The 15,351-nt window shown below is 42.4% G+C and overlaps 1 protein-coding gene across 2 annotated transcripts in view; it reads right to left on the bottom strand.

Moving 5' to 3' along the window:
- Positions 1-15,351, bottom strand: part of SLC2A9 (solute carrier family 2 member 9) — a 116,750-nt gene that overhangs the window by 19,503 nt on the left and 81,896 nt on the right. For both annotated transcript variants that reach the window (XM_054999401.1, XM_054999402.1), the window contains 3 exons: positions 14,544-14,654; positions 9,510-9,611; positions 8,233-8,308 (listed from right to left, as the gene is read on the bottom strand). In XM_054999401.1, the coding sequence (XP_054855376.1) occupies positions 8,233-8,308; positions 9,510-9,611; positions 14,544-14,654 (289 nt within the window). The remainder of the gene's footprint in view (positions 1-8,232; positions 8,309-9,509; positions 9,612-14,543; positions 14,655-15,351) is intronic.

The following is a 15,351-nucleotide window of genomic DNA, read 5'->3' as shown; positions in this document are numbered from 1 at the left end:
CATCTCCACTTTGCACAGATAGGAAGCGGAAGATATAGGAAATAAGGATGCTCTGCATTGCCGACTTACTGATTGTGACCATGTACACGCGCCATTGCGGCTACACTGGAGCAGAAAATTTTGAATGCATGCCTGGACCAGGACACATGCTCATCGATAGAATTCTGGACACGGGCATTTGGGGTAAGACAGGACTCCTGACACTCGCTCGGTCTCGTGTAATTCATATTGTATGGTTCGACTCATAGAAGAAGAAAGAGAACACTGAAGAATGTAAGAAGTCCTGATCTCTGAATCAGGATGAATACAAGTACATACAAAGTTCAATTCATATGTGGTAGCAGTTTCCTCACAAGTTAGGTGATGTTCAAGATTCTACAACAAAGACACTGTTCATATATGGAATGAGAAATGCTAAATGTTTAAGCTGGATTCAGAAAAGGAAGTGGCACTAGAGATCGTAAGGCAAATTTATGATGGTTAATGGAGCACACCAAGGAATTTAAGAAGAAGATCAGCCTATGTTTTCTAGATTACAGCAAAGCTTTTGACTGTGTGGATCATGAAAAGCTATGGACGATGTACAACCTGTACTCTGGACAAGAGGAAACTGTTAGGACAGAATATGGGGAAACAGAATGGTTTCCAAGTGGCAAAGATGTCCAACAAGGATGTGTATTATTTTCCTATCTGTTCAACATATATGCAGAACATATCATAAAATAAAATGGATTAGATTTAGGTGAGAGTGGAGTGAAAGTGGGTGGAAGGAACATTTACAATTTGAAATATGCAGATGATACGACATTACGGGCAGAAAATAGTGAAGACTTGAAATGACTACTGAAGGTTAAAGGAGAAAGTGTCAAAGCAGGATCGCAGCTGAACTTCAAAAAAGGCCAAAGTAATGACTACGGAGGAATTAACCGATTCTAAGGTTGACAAGGAAGAAATTGAAGTTAAAAGATTTTCTAGTCTTTGGCTCAATTGTCAACCAAAAGGGAGACTGCAACCAAAAAATCAGAAGAAGGTTGAGACTTGGAAGGAGAGCCATGAAGGAACTAGAAAATATTTTTAAGGATAAGCATGTGTTTCTGGGGACCAAGATCAAGATAATTCACACTACTATATTACCCATTACCAGGGCTTTTTTTCTGGGAAGAGAGGGGGGAACTCAGTGGGTTGCCCTCGGAGAAAATGGTCACATGTCTGGTGGCCCCGCCCCCTGCTCTCCAGACAGAGGGGAGTTTAGATTGCCCTCCACGCTGCGGTACAGAGGGCAATCTAAACTCCCCTCTGTCTGGAGAGCAGGGGGCGGGGCCACCAGACATGTGACCATTTTCAAGAGGTTCCGGAACTCTGTTCCACCGTGTTCCAGCTGAAAAAAAGCCCTGCCCATTACTATGTATGGATATGAAAGCAGGACAGTGAAAAAAACTGACAAGAAAAAAGTTGACTCATTTGAAATGCGGTGCTAGAAGAGAGTTTTGCAGACACAGTGGATGGCCAAAAAGACAAATAAGTTCTAGATCAAATCAAGCCCGAACTCCCTATAAGTCAAAATGACAAAACTGAGGCTATCATGCTTTGGTCATATTATGAGAAGACAAGACTCACTGGAACAGACGATGCTAGGAAAGCTGGAGGCAGTAATTAAAGAGAAAGACCCAAAATGAGATGGCTTGACTCAGCAAAGGAAGTCACATCTTCCAGTTTGCAAGAGTTGAGCAAGGCTGTTAATGATAAGACATTCTGAAGGTCATTAATCCGTAGGACCGCCGTAAGTCAGAAGCAATTTGACAGCACAGAACACATACATAGTAGTGAAAGGAAATGATCGTCTAATGAAAATGCACTGAAAATACATGAATTCCAAATGGAATTCATGGATTTAGAAGCGGGCACGAACCAGGAAAATGGCGGTTTGTTGCAGTTCATGGTTTGCCACGTTTCACAAACCATGAACCACCATGAACTTGCCCAGTTCATGAACCGGTTCATTTGGTTCATTGGTTCGTCACTTCTGGGGCTGCAGGAGGTCTGCAGAAAGCCCATCCCCCATTGCCTAGGTAACGGATTGATTTGCAGAGACAAACCATATGAACCACTCTAAAAATCATAGTGGTTTGTCATGGTTCGTCAGAAATGAGCTCCAATGAACCACTGGTTCATGAACCAAAAACCAGCCCGGTTTGTGATGAACTTTGGTTCGTATTTCGGTTTGTGCCCATCTCTAGCAGCCATGTTAGTGTGTAGAAGCAAAGTAAAAAAGGAATGCAGTGGTACCTTAAAGGCAAGCAACGTTTATTGTAGCAGAAGCTTTCATGAATCAGAACTCACTTCATTGCTTCAGAGGAGCTCTGACTCAAGAAAGCTTTGGCTGGAAAGAATGCTGCTCATCTTTAAGGTGTCACTGGACTACTGTCTGATTTGGCACAAAAGAAGCAGTTTTGTCAGACCTTTAGTCTCCTTGTCCCAGTATTTTCTGCCTGGTCTATTAGTGTCTTTCCAAGGTCTCCAGCAGATCTTTAAGTGGAGGATTGTAACAAGAGACTTTATGCAGGCAAAGTTATGTCCCTTCATTAAAGTCTGTGAAGAGGCACTGAAATAATAACCCTGGAAAGTTCCCGTCTCGATAACTGGAGAATTTCACAGTACAGGAAACACCACCTGATTTCTCTCTCATGTATTACAGATTTATATTTTCAGAGACACTAAAGCTGCATTCATTATCTGTTTAATTTAGAAACAAACACAAAGCGATTTACAAGCTGACAGCTCCAGAGAAAATGTATTAATTGCTCTGATGCAAATCACAATCTGTTTGTGTCCATAGGTTTTATTGTGCAAAATATTAATGCATGTCATATTCAATGTACTGGAAAGAAGAGTCCTAAATAAGCAAAACATTTCTATAAAGTCATACACAGAAGAGATTAGGGACAAGAAAAATTTAATTATGAACAAACTATTTCCTTAATGGAAATCCCAGTACAAGCACTCCGCACAATGCTCTTTAAAAGATCTGGCTATGCATTATAATGATTCCACACACGTTGGATAATGCACTTCCAGTCCTCTTTAGAGATCATTCGGAACTGAATTTATCGAGTTTGAAACAAAAACCCCACTTCCAAACGATAGCTAAAGTGCATTGAAAGTGCATTATCCAACGTGTGTGGAATATGAAACAATGTTGGATTAAGAAGGTGGCGTCTCTTCTCAGATCAGTGGAAAAGAAGTGAGAAGACTTCTACTCTTGTCATTTTTTAAAAATTCCCATGTAATTTTGAAGGCCTTTTCTACCTAAAGAAATAGACTAAAGTACTAGAACAATAGAATAAAGAATAAAAGAATAAATTAATAGAATTCTGTAGCTACCTTTTAAAAAAACTCCCACACTTACATTTTGGCTGAAGAAATATTTGTGAAGCTGCAAAAACAAGACACATTTGACGCTACATGCAGGTGTAGGGTTGGATCCTACAGCTGTTAACGCTGGATCCTATGAGTCTCTCCCTTTCTCTGATGGAGCAAGACTTCCTCCATTGGCTCTTACAAACTCCCTTGGCAACAGGGATTTGCAGAATCCAACCTATAATGACTAACTATGGTTTGTTTTCTTAAAACACATTGTTATGTCTGAACACCTAAACCATAGTGAAGGATTGGTTTACATTAACCATAGTTAAGCAATCAGAGTTCATTTCGAGAGGGAACGCACAGGAATGCAGTTCCGGCAGTTCCCCAGAGTTCACAGGTCAGGTGGCCCTGCCCACTTGACTCGGCCATTTTGAGCCCGTTTCGGCCTGGATTGGGGCCAAAACGGCCTGGATCGGGCCTCTGACGGGTGGTGGATCACTCTCCCGCTCATCAGTAGCCTGATCCTGACCATTTTGGGCCCCTTTTCAGCCATTTTCAGCCCCTTTTTGCCATTTTGGGCCCAATTTCAGCCCTGAATGTCCAGGATTGGGTCCAAAACAGCCAGACTAGGTGATGTCAGGGGGTGTGGCATATGTAAAGCAGCTATACTAATGACACACTTCTGGTGATGGCAAGAGGTGTGGCATATGCTAATGAGTTATGCTAATGAGTTCCTCCAGCTCTTTTTCTACAAAATGACCCCTGTAAGCAATAGATCTGGAATGAGTAAACAATAATTAAAGCATACTTTCTCTGTTTGCATAGTGACAAGCAAGTCATGTTGGTGTCTCCCTATGCATCTTCTTGGGGGCAGGGCTTAGTTCAGCAACCAAAACCATGGTTTTATTATGCATTTGGGAACTTAACCGGAGTTAAGGAAACAAACCATATTTAGTGTTAACCATGAGCTTTTCCATACGAGTTATTAGTCCTGGGATTGAAGCAAGCTGTTTCTCCAATTCTCCTCCACATTGTGGTATATTCATGTACCTCCCAAGGTTTCTCCAGCTTTCTCTGATCTTTCTCAACAGCAACCTGTTTTGCTGTGACATTTTGGGAAAGATCGCAGCCATACCTCTGAAGCCTTACAATGGCTCTCAAATTCACAGAAATTAAATTAGGGTTAGATTGTTTCAAATCATTGCTGAAAGGAAAAACATTTTCTAGGCACAACAGATCTGGACAGAGGTTGAAACGTATACCCAAGGAACTGAAAAAGTCAACTCCACACATGGATGGTGCTCCTGGGCCTCTTCAGGAGACACTGTCCTGGCCTGTACACTCCTCTGGCAGAGATCTGGTGGAGAGGCACATATAAGGCATACGAGGTCACGTGTGATCCATCTGCCCTGCTTTCTAAAGGAAGGGACAGAAGGATTGCACAATTCAGAGATATATGCATATAGGTGTTACATGTATGGTGAGACGAGATCTCTCTCTGCCATGTATATCAGATCCTTGACAGATTGAATCAGCTCAATGACTTTATGAAATCAAGGACTAGTACAAAGTACTATTCATGCCGTAACCAAGAAGCCCTTTCTGAATTGCTGTGCCAGCATTCTGCTGTTTCTACTCCCAAGAATAAAACATACACCAAGTAAGTGGGCACTAGATAAAATCAAGCCTGAATTCTACCTAGAAGCTAAAATAACAAAATTGAGGCTATCTTTGGTCACATCATGAGATGACAAGATTCTGTGGAAAAGTCAATAATGCTAAGAAAAGTGGAAGGCAGTAGGAAAAGGAAGACCCAAAACGAGATGGCTGCACTCAACCAAAGAAGCCACATCCTCTAGTTTGCAGGATCTGAGCAAGTCTGTTAATGATAGGTCGTTTTGGGGGTCTTTCCTTCATAGGGTCGCCATAGGTCAGAGGCGACTTGATGGCACATAACACATACATATCAGCTTCAAGTGCATTAGCAAAAGGAGCAGGGATCACAGGTTTTGCTCTACTTTAACAGGTGGAAAGAATTAAACAATAGCTTCCTTGCTACCAAATATTGCAATGTATGAACCAGTTTGTGATAATTACCATAACATTGATTTATATACCACCCCTTCAGGACATCTTCATGCCCACTCAGAGCAGTTTCCAAAGTATGTTATTATTATTCCCACATCAATCACCCTGTGAGGTGGGTGGGGCTGAGAGAGCTCTGACAGAGCTGCGACTGACCCAAGGTCACTCAGCTGGCTTCAGGCAGAGGAGTGGGGAATCAAACCTGGTTCTCCAGATTAGAGTCCTGCTGCTCTCAACCACTACACCAAACTGATCAAGAGTCCAGTAGCACCTTTATGACTAACCAACTTTACTGTAGCATAAGCTTTCGAGAACCACAGTTCTCTTCGTCATGCATCTGACGAAGAGAGCTGTGGCTCTCAAAAGCTTATGCTACAATAAAGTTGGTTCGTCTTAAAGGTGCTCCTGGACTCTTTACTATTTTGCTACTACAGACTAACCCGGCTAACTCCTCTGGATCTACACCAAACTGGATCTCTTATAAGTTCTTGGCCATAACAACAAGCAGTGCCTCGGCTAGATCTCCCTTACTGCCGTACAGAGTGTATCGCAGACTATCAATCAGTGCTGTGAGATGAAAAGAACATTCAGTTCCCTAAACTAATTTGTTTTTTAAATATTAAGTTATAGAAGGAAACACAACTCTTCACTGGGCAGAGGAAGTATCAAATACCTCAGGGGCTGCTAAGAAGTATGGCTGAAGCCTCCAGGCACAGCCTTTTTTCAAAAAATCGGCCTCACGATGTGTGCCCAGGATGAAGCAGAAATGAATAAATGGAGATGAAAAACAATTATTTATTCAGAAACAGATACCATGAGAGGCACAGTGTTCTTTCTAATATACTAACTTAAAAGGCTTTTAGTCCTTTCGTTCAGTGAGTCAGAATTTTACCCATGTATTATTCTAATCAAATATTACCTTCATCTCCCCCAGTCTCCTTGGTGCAGATATTTCTTTGCAATGGTAATTATGCCTACAACCCTCCTACTATGCACAGATAATTTGTCGAAAACAGAGTGAGATTAGAGCTAAAGAATTAGCCCTCAAGCAAAGCTGGGTGGAGATCAAACGCCTTTGTTCCCAAATCTGCTTGCTGAAGTGCAATTTGATCCTGTACCCAGTGTTAATTCAATCTTTCAAAAAAAACCCAAACCTGGGCGTTATCATGGTTTGGTGTAGTGGTTAAGAGCGGCAGGACTCTAATCTGGAGAGCTGGGTTTTTGATTCCCCACTCCTCCACTTGAAGCCAGCTGGTGACTTTGGGTCAGTCACAGCTCTTTCAGAGCTCTCTCAGCCCCACCCACCTCACAGGGTGTTTTGTTGTGCGGATAATAATGACATACTTTGTAAACCGCTCTGAGTGTGGCATTAAGTTGTCCTGAAGGGCGGTATATTGTTATTGTTGTTGTTATGGTTGTTGTGGTTATTGTTATGGTTGTTATTGTTGTTGTTATTACTGGGGGCCCAAAAGCCTAGTGGGTTGCAGATGCCAATCCCATGATGTATCCAGCCCCAGCCCCAAGTAAAGTGTCTGGTCAGCTGGGCATGGTGGACACTGGGTGGCCTTGCCTGTGATCTCAAGCTACTTGCAATGCAAATATCTTGGGATGAAGCACAAAGACCTCTTAGGAGAATGTCAAGCACGTACAGAGAACCAATCGCCAGAGCGCTGGGACAGCAAGCCTACCACACAGTTTTGATTCCTCTGTCCCTTGGGGATTCCTTTCCCAGATGCTCGGTTGTACCTGCACATTTTAAGGATAAACATCACCAGCAGGTTCAGGCTGAAGTGCCCCCCCAAAGGGAAGTACGTGGGGCCGCTTGAAGACTTCTAAAAGTAATGAATTACTAATCCTTTATATTTGGTAATCTTGCTTTATTAAGATTAGAGTTTATTTCAGCAAAGAACGAACATTAAACTCTAAGAGAAGTCTCTGTGTGCCTTGATGGAAAGAGTACAGCAAGGAGAACCCATATCAGTTATTTGTACTAATTGACATGCTCTCCAAAGGAGAGATTTCGATTTTTAGGTCTAAGCCACTACGGCCTTGGAGGTGCTCCGAGTTGAAATACAAATATGGACGTTGGACAGTTGGAAAGCCTTAATGAGATGCAGATAAGCATTCCATGACAGCCTGTTCTCCGAGAGTTAATTCTCACATTACTTTTAGAAGGCATGAGTGTGACTTAAAGTAACTTAAGATTTTTCTGTAGGTCTGAGAATTCCCTGGGGTTTGTAGAAATTTCTTTTGAGCCCTGGAACCTCCCCTACCCCAGCCACACCACCCAGTTTTTTTCTTCACTATTATATCTATATCCATTATATACAAAAGCACTTGTGTTTTAATTTGTGTGTGTGTGTGTGTGTTATCTTGTGTGTGTATGCTATGTGCCATCAAGTCGCTTCCAATTTATGGCAACCCTATAAATGAAAAACCTCTAAAATGTTCTATCATTAACAGCCTTGCTCAGATCTTGTGAACTGGTAGATGTGACTTACTTTATTGAGTTCAGCCATCTTGTTCTGGATCGTCCTCTTTTCCTACTGCCTTCCACCTTTTCTAGCATTTTTGTCTTTTCCAGTGAGTCTTGTCAAAGTATGATAGACTCAGTTTTGTTATTTTCGCTTCTAAGGAGAATTCAGCCTTGATTTGATCTAGAACCCACTTGTCTTTTGGGCCGTGTTATCTTGTCTAGTACAAAATTAAGTCTATGACTTGTAGAAGACATACTGGGTATTACTGCAGAATGGAAGAGCATATGTGCTTTAACATGTTTGTTACCTGGTCCAATGCAAAATGATGCAATTATAGCAAGAATGCAGAATATACTGAGGTGGCTGAGCCATTCTCCTCGATCCTGAAAAACACATCAGGGTGTGTGGGTCACTAATTAGTATTTTAGGATTACAATGAATTACACTTCTACACATCTACACAAATGCTAGACAGTGATTTATTTACTTCATTTATAGTCTGTCTCTCTCGCTGACACTCAAGGCAGATTACAACATTTAAAACAATGCAATAGGTACTACCTGGTTTACATAACCACTTGTTCAGTAAAAGGCCTTTAAGGTTTATGGTTTTGCCCAAGAGTTCCTGTGCCAGTCTGTGTCAGCATTTACCAATATGCTGCCTATATAATTAAACTTTAAAAATTGCTGCAGCTTGAACCCAAGAATTACTTATTTAGCCAAAAAGAATAGGCAAGTGGAGTGTTACATTTGGACTGCAAGTAGAGAGATTGCTTTTGACCGCCATCAAAAAGGCGATGCTGGTGATTATGGACAAAAGCCAAATAGGATGGGGCTAAGGAGAGGGATTGGCTAAGATTGAACAAGAAAGCTGGCTGGATCCTACTGTCTCTTATTCGTACAAGATAATGAATAAGACACTTCTCAAACTATGCTTCATTGCCAAGGCACTTTATCCTTTAAGCACATGAACAAGTGAGCTGCTTTGTACTGAATCAGCCCATCAAGGTCAATCTTGTCTACTGAGGGCCAAGCTACACATGACGAATGACACTTGAACGGCAAGTGGATTGAGTGGAGGGCAAGTGAACAGGGAGAAATACACTTGCCGTTCAAGTGTCATTCGTCACGTGTAGCTTGGCCCTCAGACTGACAGCAGGTCTCCATGGTCTCAGGTCGACGTCTTTCCCATCACCTGATCCTTTCCCATCACCTGATCCTTTCAGCTGGAGATGCCGGGGATTGAACTTAGAACCTTCTTCATACCAAAGCAGATGCTCTGCCACTGAACTACGGCCCCTCTGCTAAACGTCTCAGATCTGGCAAGAACAGTGTTAAGGTGCTGCTGGCTTCTTTTTGTATAAGCATTAAGGGAAAGGACGAAGGGCTGACTCTTATAAATCCACAGTTCAGCCGGACATATTTATTTATTTTATTTGTTTTATATTCCGCTTGCCCCGCAAGCGGGCTCAAAGCGGATACTGCTTCAGTTTCCAAGTCACTTAGGTTTTCTATCCTTTTCCTTACTTGAGTATTAGAATGAGCTAAAAGAAAAAAGCAGCGCCATTAAGAACGACCACATACCTGCAAAGTCATGCAGATGGTGAGTATTACGAAGAAGAGGATCATCAAGCCGAATCCCCCGATGAGAAGAAGTCTGCGCCCAAGCCGTTCTATCACTAAGCCCTGAAGCAGGGGGAAAGGACAGGTATTCTGTAAAACTGGAGGAGTTCTGAATGACCGTAGTTGACTCTGGTAATTCTTTTTTTTTTTGGAAATTTTATTGAAACTGTAAAGTCTATAACTACAATAAGATAACAATATAGAGCAATAATAATATTAATAATAACAATCATTAAAATAAACAATGTATAACTCTCTAAAATACAAGAAGACATATCTGATTATATAAGTACATTTTCAGGGAGAATATGTTAACAATATCAAACGTGGTGCCACAACATATAGGTATTTTACACATTTATGTATATATTAAAGATTTTTAATCCAGGTAGAGAACTATTATTTTCTAAATAATCAAAGACCGGATACCATTTCTCAGTAAAGTTCGTTGTGTTCGGGAAATGTTCTGCCTGATCATTCTTAAAGGATTAATCCAAAGGCAATAGGAACCCGTTATTCCCAGGGGTTAGTAAAGCCTCCAGATTAGACACACAGATCACAGGGCAACGCTTTTTATAAAGCAAACAAAAGAAAACTCCCCCAAGAAGAATACACATCAGAAACATCTTCACCTCGTAGCTTTACAACGTTCTACATATATAACACATCATTACAACACGATCATTTAGGGCACATTCCAATGCGCAGAACATTCAACGAGCTCGTGCAGGAGAGTGCCTCATTGGGCCATACTTATGATTTGTAACCTGATTATTTTATTTTATGTACGTCATTTATTGTCTGCCTTTCTCATTGAGACTCAAGGTGGATTACACAGTGTGAGATTAGTACAATCAGTATTAATAGCAGCATTCTGTGACATTAAGGAAAATAAAACATTTCAAAGTCATACTAACAATACCAAAATTCTAAATGAAACACTCTTTGCTCTCCTCCTTTGTGCTGTTCTTTTTCCTCTCTTGCTCTTTTCTTTGTCACAATCCTTCCTCCCCCTTTCCCTGCGTCTGTTTCTTTCTTAATAACAACAACATTTGATTTATATACCACCCTTCAGGACAACTTAATGCCCACTCAGGGCGGTTTCGAAAGTGTGATATTATCCCCACAACAATCACCCTGTGAGGTGGGTGGGGCTGAGAGAGCTCAGGAGAGCTGTGACTAGCCCAAGAACTATGGGCCAAGTGACTAATGACATTTGAACGGCAAGTGAACAGACTCACATATATTCCTCCCTGTTCACTTGCGCTCCACTTGTGCTCCACTCGATCACACATGTGATCAAATGGAGCACAAGTGAACAGGGAGGAATGTATGTGAGTCTGTTCACTTGGCATTCAAGTGTCATCCGTCACTTGTAGCTTGGCCCTTAGATTTCCCCCAGTCTGAGCTATAATAACAACAACATTGGATTTAAATACTGCCCTTCAGGACAACTTAACGCCCACTCAGAGCAGTTTACAGTCTATTATTATTATCCCCACAACAATCATCCTGTGAGGTGGGTGGGGCTGAGAGAGCTGAGAGCTGTGACTGACTCAAGGTCATCCAGCTGACTTCAAGCGGAGGAATCAAACCTGGTTCTCCAGATTAGAGTCCTGCTGCTCTTAACCACTATACCAAACTGGCTAGGGATGCCCACCTCTCCTCAGCACCTGACACATCCAGCGTACCTTTACACACGCGCACACACTCCAAATAAAATCCAGTGTGCACAGAGGCTGGTGGACTCCCCAGAAGTGGTTCTAGCTGGATTGCCCTAACAGATCTCCCGATTCCACAAACCCACACAAATGTTTGCTAAGGCTGCTCACCAATCAGATAAATATTATTACATTTAGGCAACCTGATTACAACCTGAAATTTTCTTGGTCCCCTAAAAAACTGAAATTTTCCATTCCTCATGCTCCAAAATCATTTCCTCGACTTAATACTCCATATAAAAATTAACAGGAGGGAGGCACGGGGGTTTAGTGACAAAAATGAGTCTATCCCTGGAGTCTTCTGTGGAGGTTAATTGCTCTGTAGATGTATTTGTGGTGAGTTGCAGAGTTTCGGAGAGGGGATTTTCTGGGCTGCAATCGGGAAGTGGTAGCTGCTACCCTTTCTCAATATCCCACAAGTTCCCACAGGCTCTCAAGCAGAGTTTTGACCTTCCTTTGGTATCCTGTTATGTCCCCATATTCTGGCTAATATGGCCTGGGGGTGGGGGACGTGTTACTCCTGGCGCTGTGACTCTCTGGAATTCCTGCGGCAAAAGAGAACATGCCAGGGGGAGATTTGTTCTAATGACTCGGAGAATGTTGCTACTAGCAGGTTCTGAATAGCTCCGAGGGTATTGTCGTAACCAAGGAAATGCAGAGGGTGGTGAGGGCTGCTGCGTTGTAATTTCTGCTTGATTAATTCTTTTGAAAATTAATTTCGCCCAGTGAAATCAAACTGATGTCAAAGACGGCTAACGAAAAGTGAATGTCAATACAAACGATCAGATATCTCTAAAGGCGGCAAAATTAGTAGAGATTCATGCTGTGTTGAAAGAAACCAAAGGCTTCACAAAACAGTCTTCTGCTTGTATGGGCATTTATACGCCATCCTTTGTACCCTGAAGCCCCACCCGTGAAGCAGAACAAGGGAGTGGGTGCCATGTGAGAAGAAGGCGCCCGAAAAAAAGGACCCACCTGCTTGCTTTTGTAAGGACCCTTACAAAAAAAGGAGCACACGAGACGAATTACATGAGGATGCTCAAGTGAAGGGAGATGCAATATTAGCTGGGAAGTGTAGTTTGAATTTCTCCTCTCTATAGAGCCGGCAAAGATTGCTCCTCAGAGGGTTTGTTAATAATTGACAGAGCCTTTGGGGAGGCAAAGAGGAAAATAACAAACCCTCTGAAGAGCAGTCTTTGTGGCCTGTGTAGACAGAGGTGAAACTAACAAACTCTCTGAGGAGCTCTGAGTCTTGGGCCAGGGCCAGGCCAGGCTGAGGGCGGCTCCAGGCAGGCAAGCAGCTCTCCTTCCCAGATACCTCAAATGCTTTTGAGGACACATGGGAAGGGCCAGCGTCCTGGTGATCCTTACAGCAGCACTTGGCACTCAGTAAACTGTAGGGAGGGACTACTATGCTTTCCAGGGCTTTTTTTCAGGGAAAAGAGGTGGCGGAACTCAGTGGCGGAACTCAGGACTGCACAATGATGTCACTTTCCTTCAGCTGGAATGAGGGGGGTAGTTTTTATAAGTTTAAATTGCCCTTGGCAAAAATGGTCACATGGCCAGTGGCTCTGCCCCCTGATCTCCAGACAGAAGGGAGTTTAGATTGCCCTCCGCAGAGCAGAGGGCAATCTCAACTCCCCTCTGTCTGGAGATCAGGAGGCGGGGCCACTGGCCATGTGACCATTTTTAAGAGGTGCTGGAACTCCGTTCCACCATGTTCCCACTGAAAAAAAGCCCTGATGCTTTCCTTGTTTCCTTGTATGATATATACACCTCTCTGTCTATTGTACACCATCTCTCCCTCTTTTTCAGACCAGGGGGGACACACATTTACCAAGTGCCAAAATGGGTGGGTTGGGGAGCTGTTGGCTCAAAAGTGCCTGACGGAGAAGAGAGAGGCACACCCTTCCTTCCAGTTTGTGAAACCCAGTGCTGGTGGGGGGCAGTATCTGAAGCGAGGTTCCAAGACAAAAGCTCTTAATCATTTTCTGCTGGTGTTGTTTTGTGTTCACCCATTGTTGGCACTTTTAACGTGTGCTCTCATGCAAATCTTCATGCTGTTTAGCTCAACAATCTATGCCTTATAAGCTGGGTTGTCAACAAGCTAGGAGAAAAATGTCCTTTCGCTTTAATAGAGATTTAACGGGCTGTTATTTGCAAGGGATGTTATTAACCTCCATGTCATGAAAAGCTTCAGCTAGTAGATGTGTGAAGCTTCTATTAAAAGGATAGGATTTTTTCCCCCCTCAATGGATATAGGGAAGCTGAAATAGTCTTAGGATATTTAGTGCAATTCCACAGAATTGGGAATGTTTACGTTTCATTGATTTTGTTAGGAAATGGAAAAAAATAAGCCTATGCTTGGCTTTTCTGGGGAAATAAAGAGGGAAGCACATACCAACTTGCATGCCATCTTGATAATGTGGCCAGCAGTGTAATGATTCATCAATATTCTCTTTCATCTCTGAATACTGATTATCTTGATTTCAAGAGAAACAAACCACCACCCTCCAGTGTTTTTCAAATGCTCAAAAATATGTCGTAGATGCTATCTCAATCACTCCAACAGAAGGCTAGAATTACTGCCATCTCGACATCGCAGGTGGGAGAAAGAGGACCAGAACCAGAGCTCGCCTACGCCCAAGTAGGTTTGCCACTGAGGTGAGCTTGAAGCATGGGTCTTCCACACCCTCCGTCTTAGCCGTACTATAACAGTTCTCGCCTACAAAATGTGTCTGTTCAAGCATGTGTTCAAGTCCAACTGTCTTCATCAGCAATGGATTTGGATTTCTTCTTGCTATTATGTTCCTGACCTCCAATTCCATTTTCAGCTTTGCTGCTATGGGAACTTGCCTTCTGCCAGAACCACATATGGCAGCAAAGCAGGAGAATTTTCTGGGTGGAAAGGTCTAACAAATTAACACAACCAACGAAACATTCTTGCTGCCTTGTCTAGCCTGTCTTGGTTTCATCAACCCTGCCATTTATTAATATGTTTAGAAGCTGCAGGCCCTAAATCAGCCCCTTCCCCACCTTCATTCATTCCTTTTCAGCCGCCATCTAACGCATGCAACACACACTTTTGACATTCTATGCTAGGCCATAAAATGCATTATATCTGGCATCAAGGCAGAATGTTTGTGTTTGCTTATAACCTGAGAATATCAAATCAAACCTAAAAAAAAACAGAATCCACAATCTGAAAATCCCAAATTTTGGATGCCTTAATTCTCACAATACTTACAGAGATTGCAATTCTCACAATACTTACAGAGAAAACAGCAGCCAAAATCTCAACCCCTCCCGTACTTAATGTGATATACGGGATCATCTCTGGACTGAGCCCTGCTCCCTTGAAAATGTCGTTTGTGTAGAACCAAATCTGTAACAAGAAGACAGCATTCAACAGTCACATTTCCAAGAGGAGCCTTCAGCATCTAGTTCAAATGGAAAAGTTATATACATTTCAACACCTCTGTACTTATTTGATCTGTTATTTAACTTTTCCAGGCTAACAGCAGCTACAACAACAACAACATTCGATTTATATACCACCCTTCAGGACAATTTAACACCCACTCAGAGCGGTTTACAGAGTATGTTATTATTATCACCACAACAATCACCCTGTGAGGTGGGTGGGGCTGAGAGAGCTCTGAGAGAGCTGTGACTAGCCCAAGGAACGATCAAGTAGGAACCCTTACAACCAGATATTTGCTGTAATATATCTCTACAGATGGTTGCAAAATCTGACTTATAGCACCTTTGGAATTGTGCCAGCAAAGGACATACTTGTGAAAGAAATAAATGATTTCCCTCTTCTAGTGAAAGCCAGCTTGGTGTAATTGACAGAATGACAGATGTTAACTGCAATAACCTAGGTTCAAATCTTTGCTCAGCTGTAAAAGACCACCAGGTGACCTTAAACTGACCACAATCTCTCTGTATAGCCTATTCTCAGGGGATTTGTAAGAATTAAAAGAAGAGTGACAGAAGACATTTTCAGGGGGGTAGCCATGTTGGTCTTTAGTCGACAAGCCAGATTCGGGTCCAGTAGCACCTTAGAGAGCAACTAGATT

The sequence above is a fragment of the Eublepharis macularius genome, chromosome 15, assembly GCF_028583425.1.
Source record: "Eublepharis macularius isolate TG4126 chromosome 15, MPM_Emac_v1.0, whole genome shotgun sequence".
Taxonomy (NCBI): domain Eukaryota; kingdom Metazoa; phylum Chordata; class Lepidosauria; order Squamata; family Eublepharidae; genus Eublepharis; species Eublepharis macularius.
The sequence above is the reverse complement of the archived record's forward strand: the minus strand, read 5'-3'. Positions and strand labels throughout refer to the sequence as shown.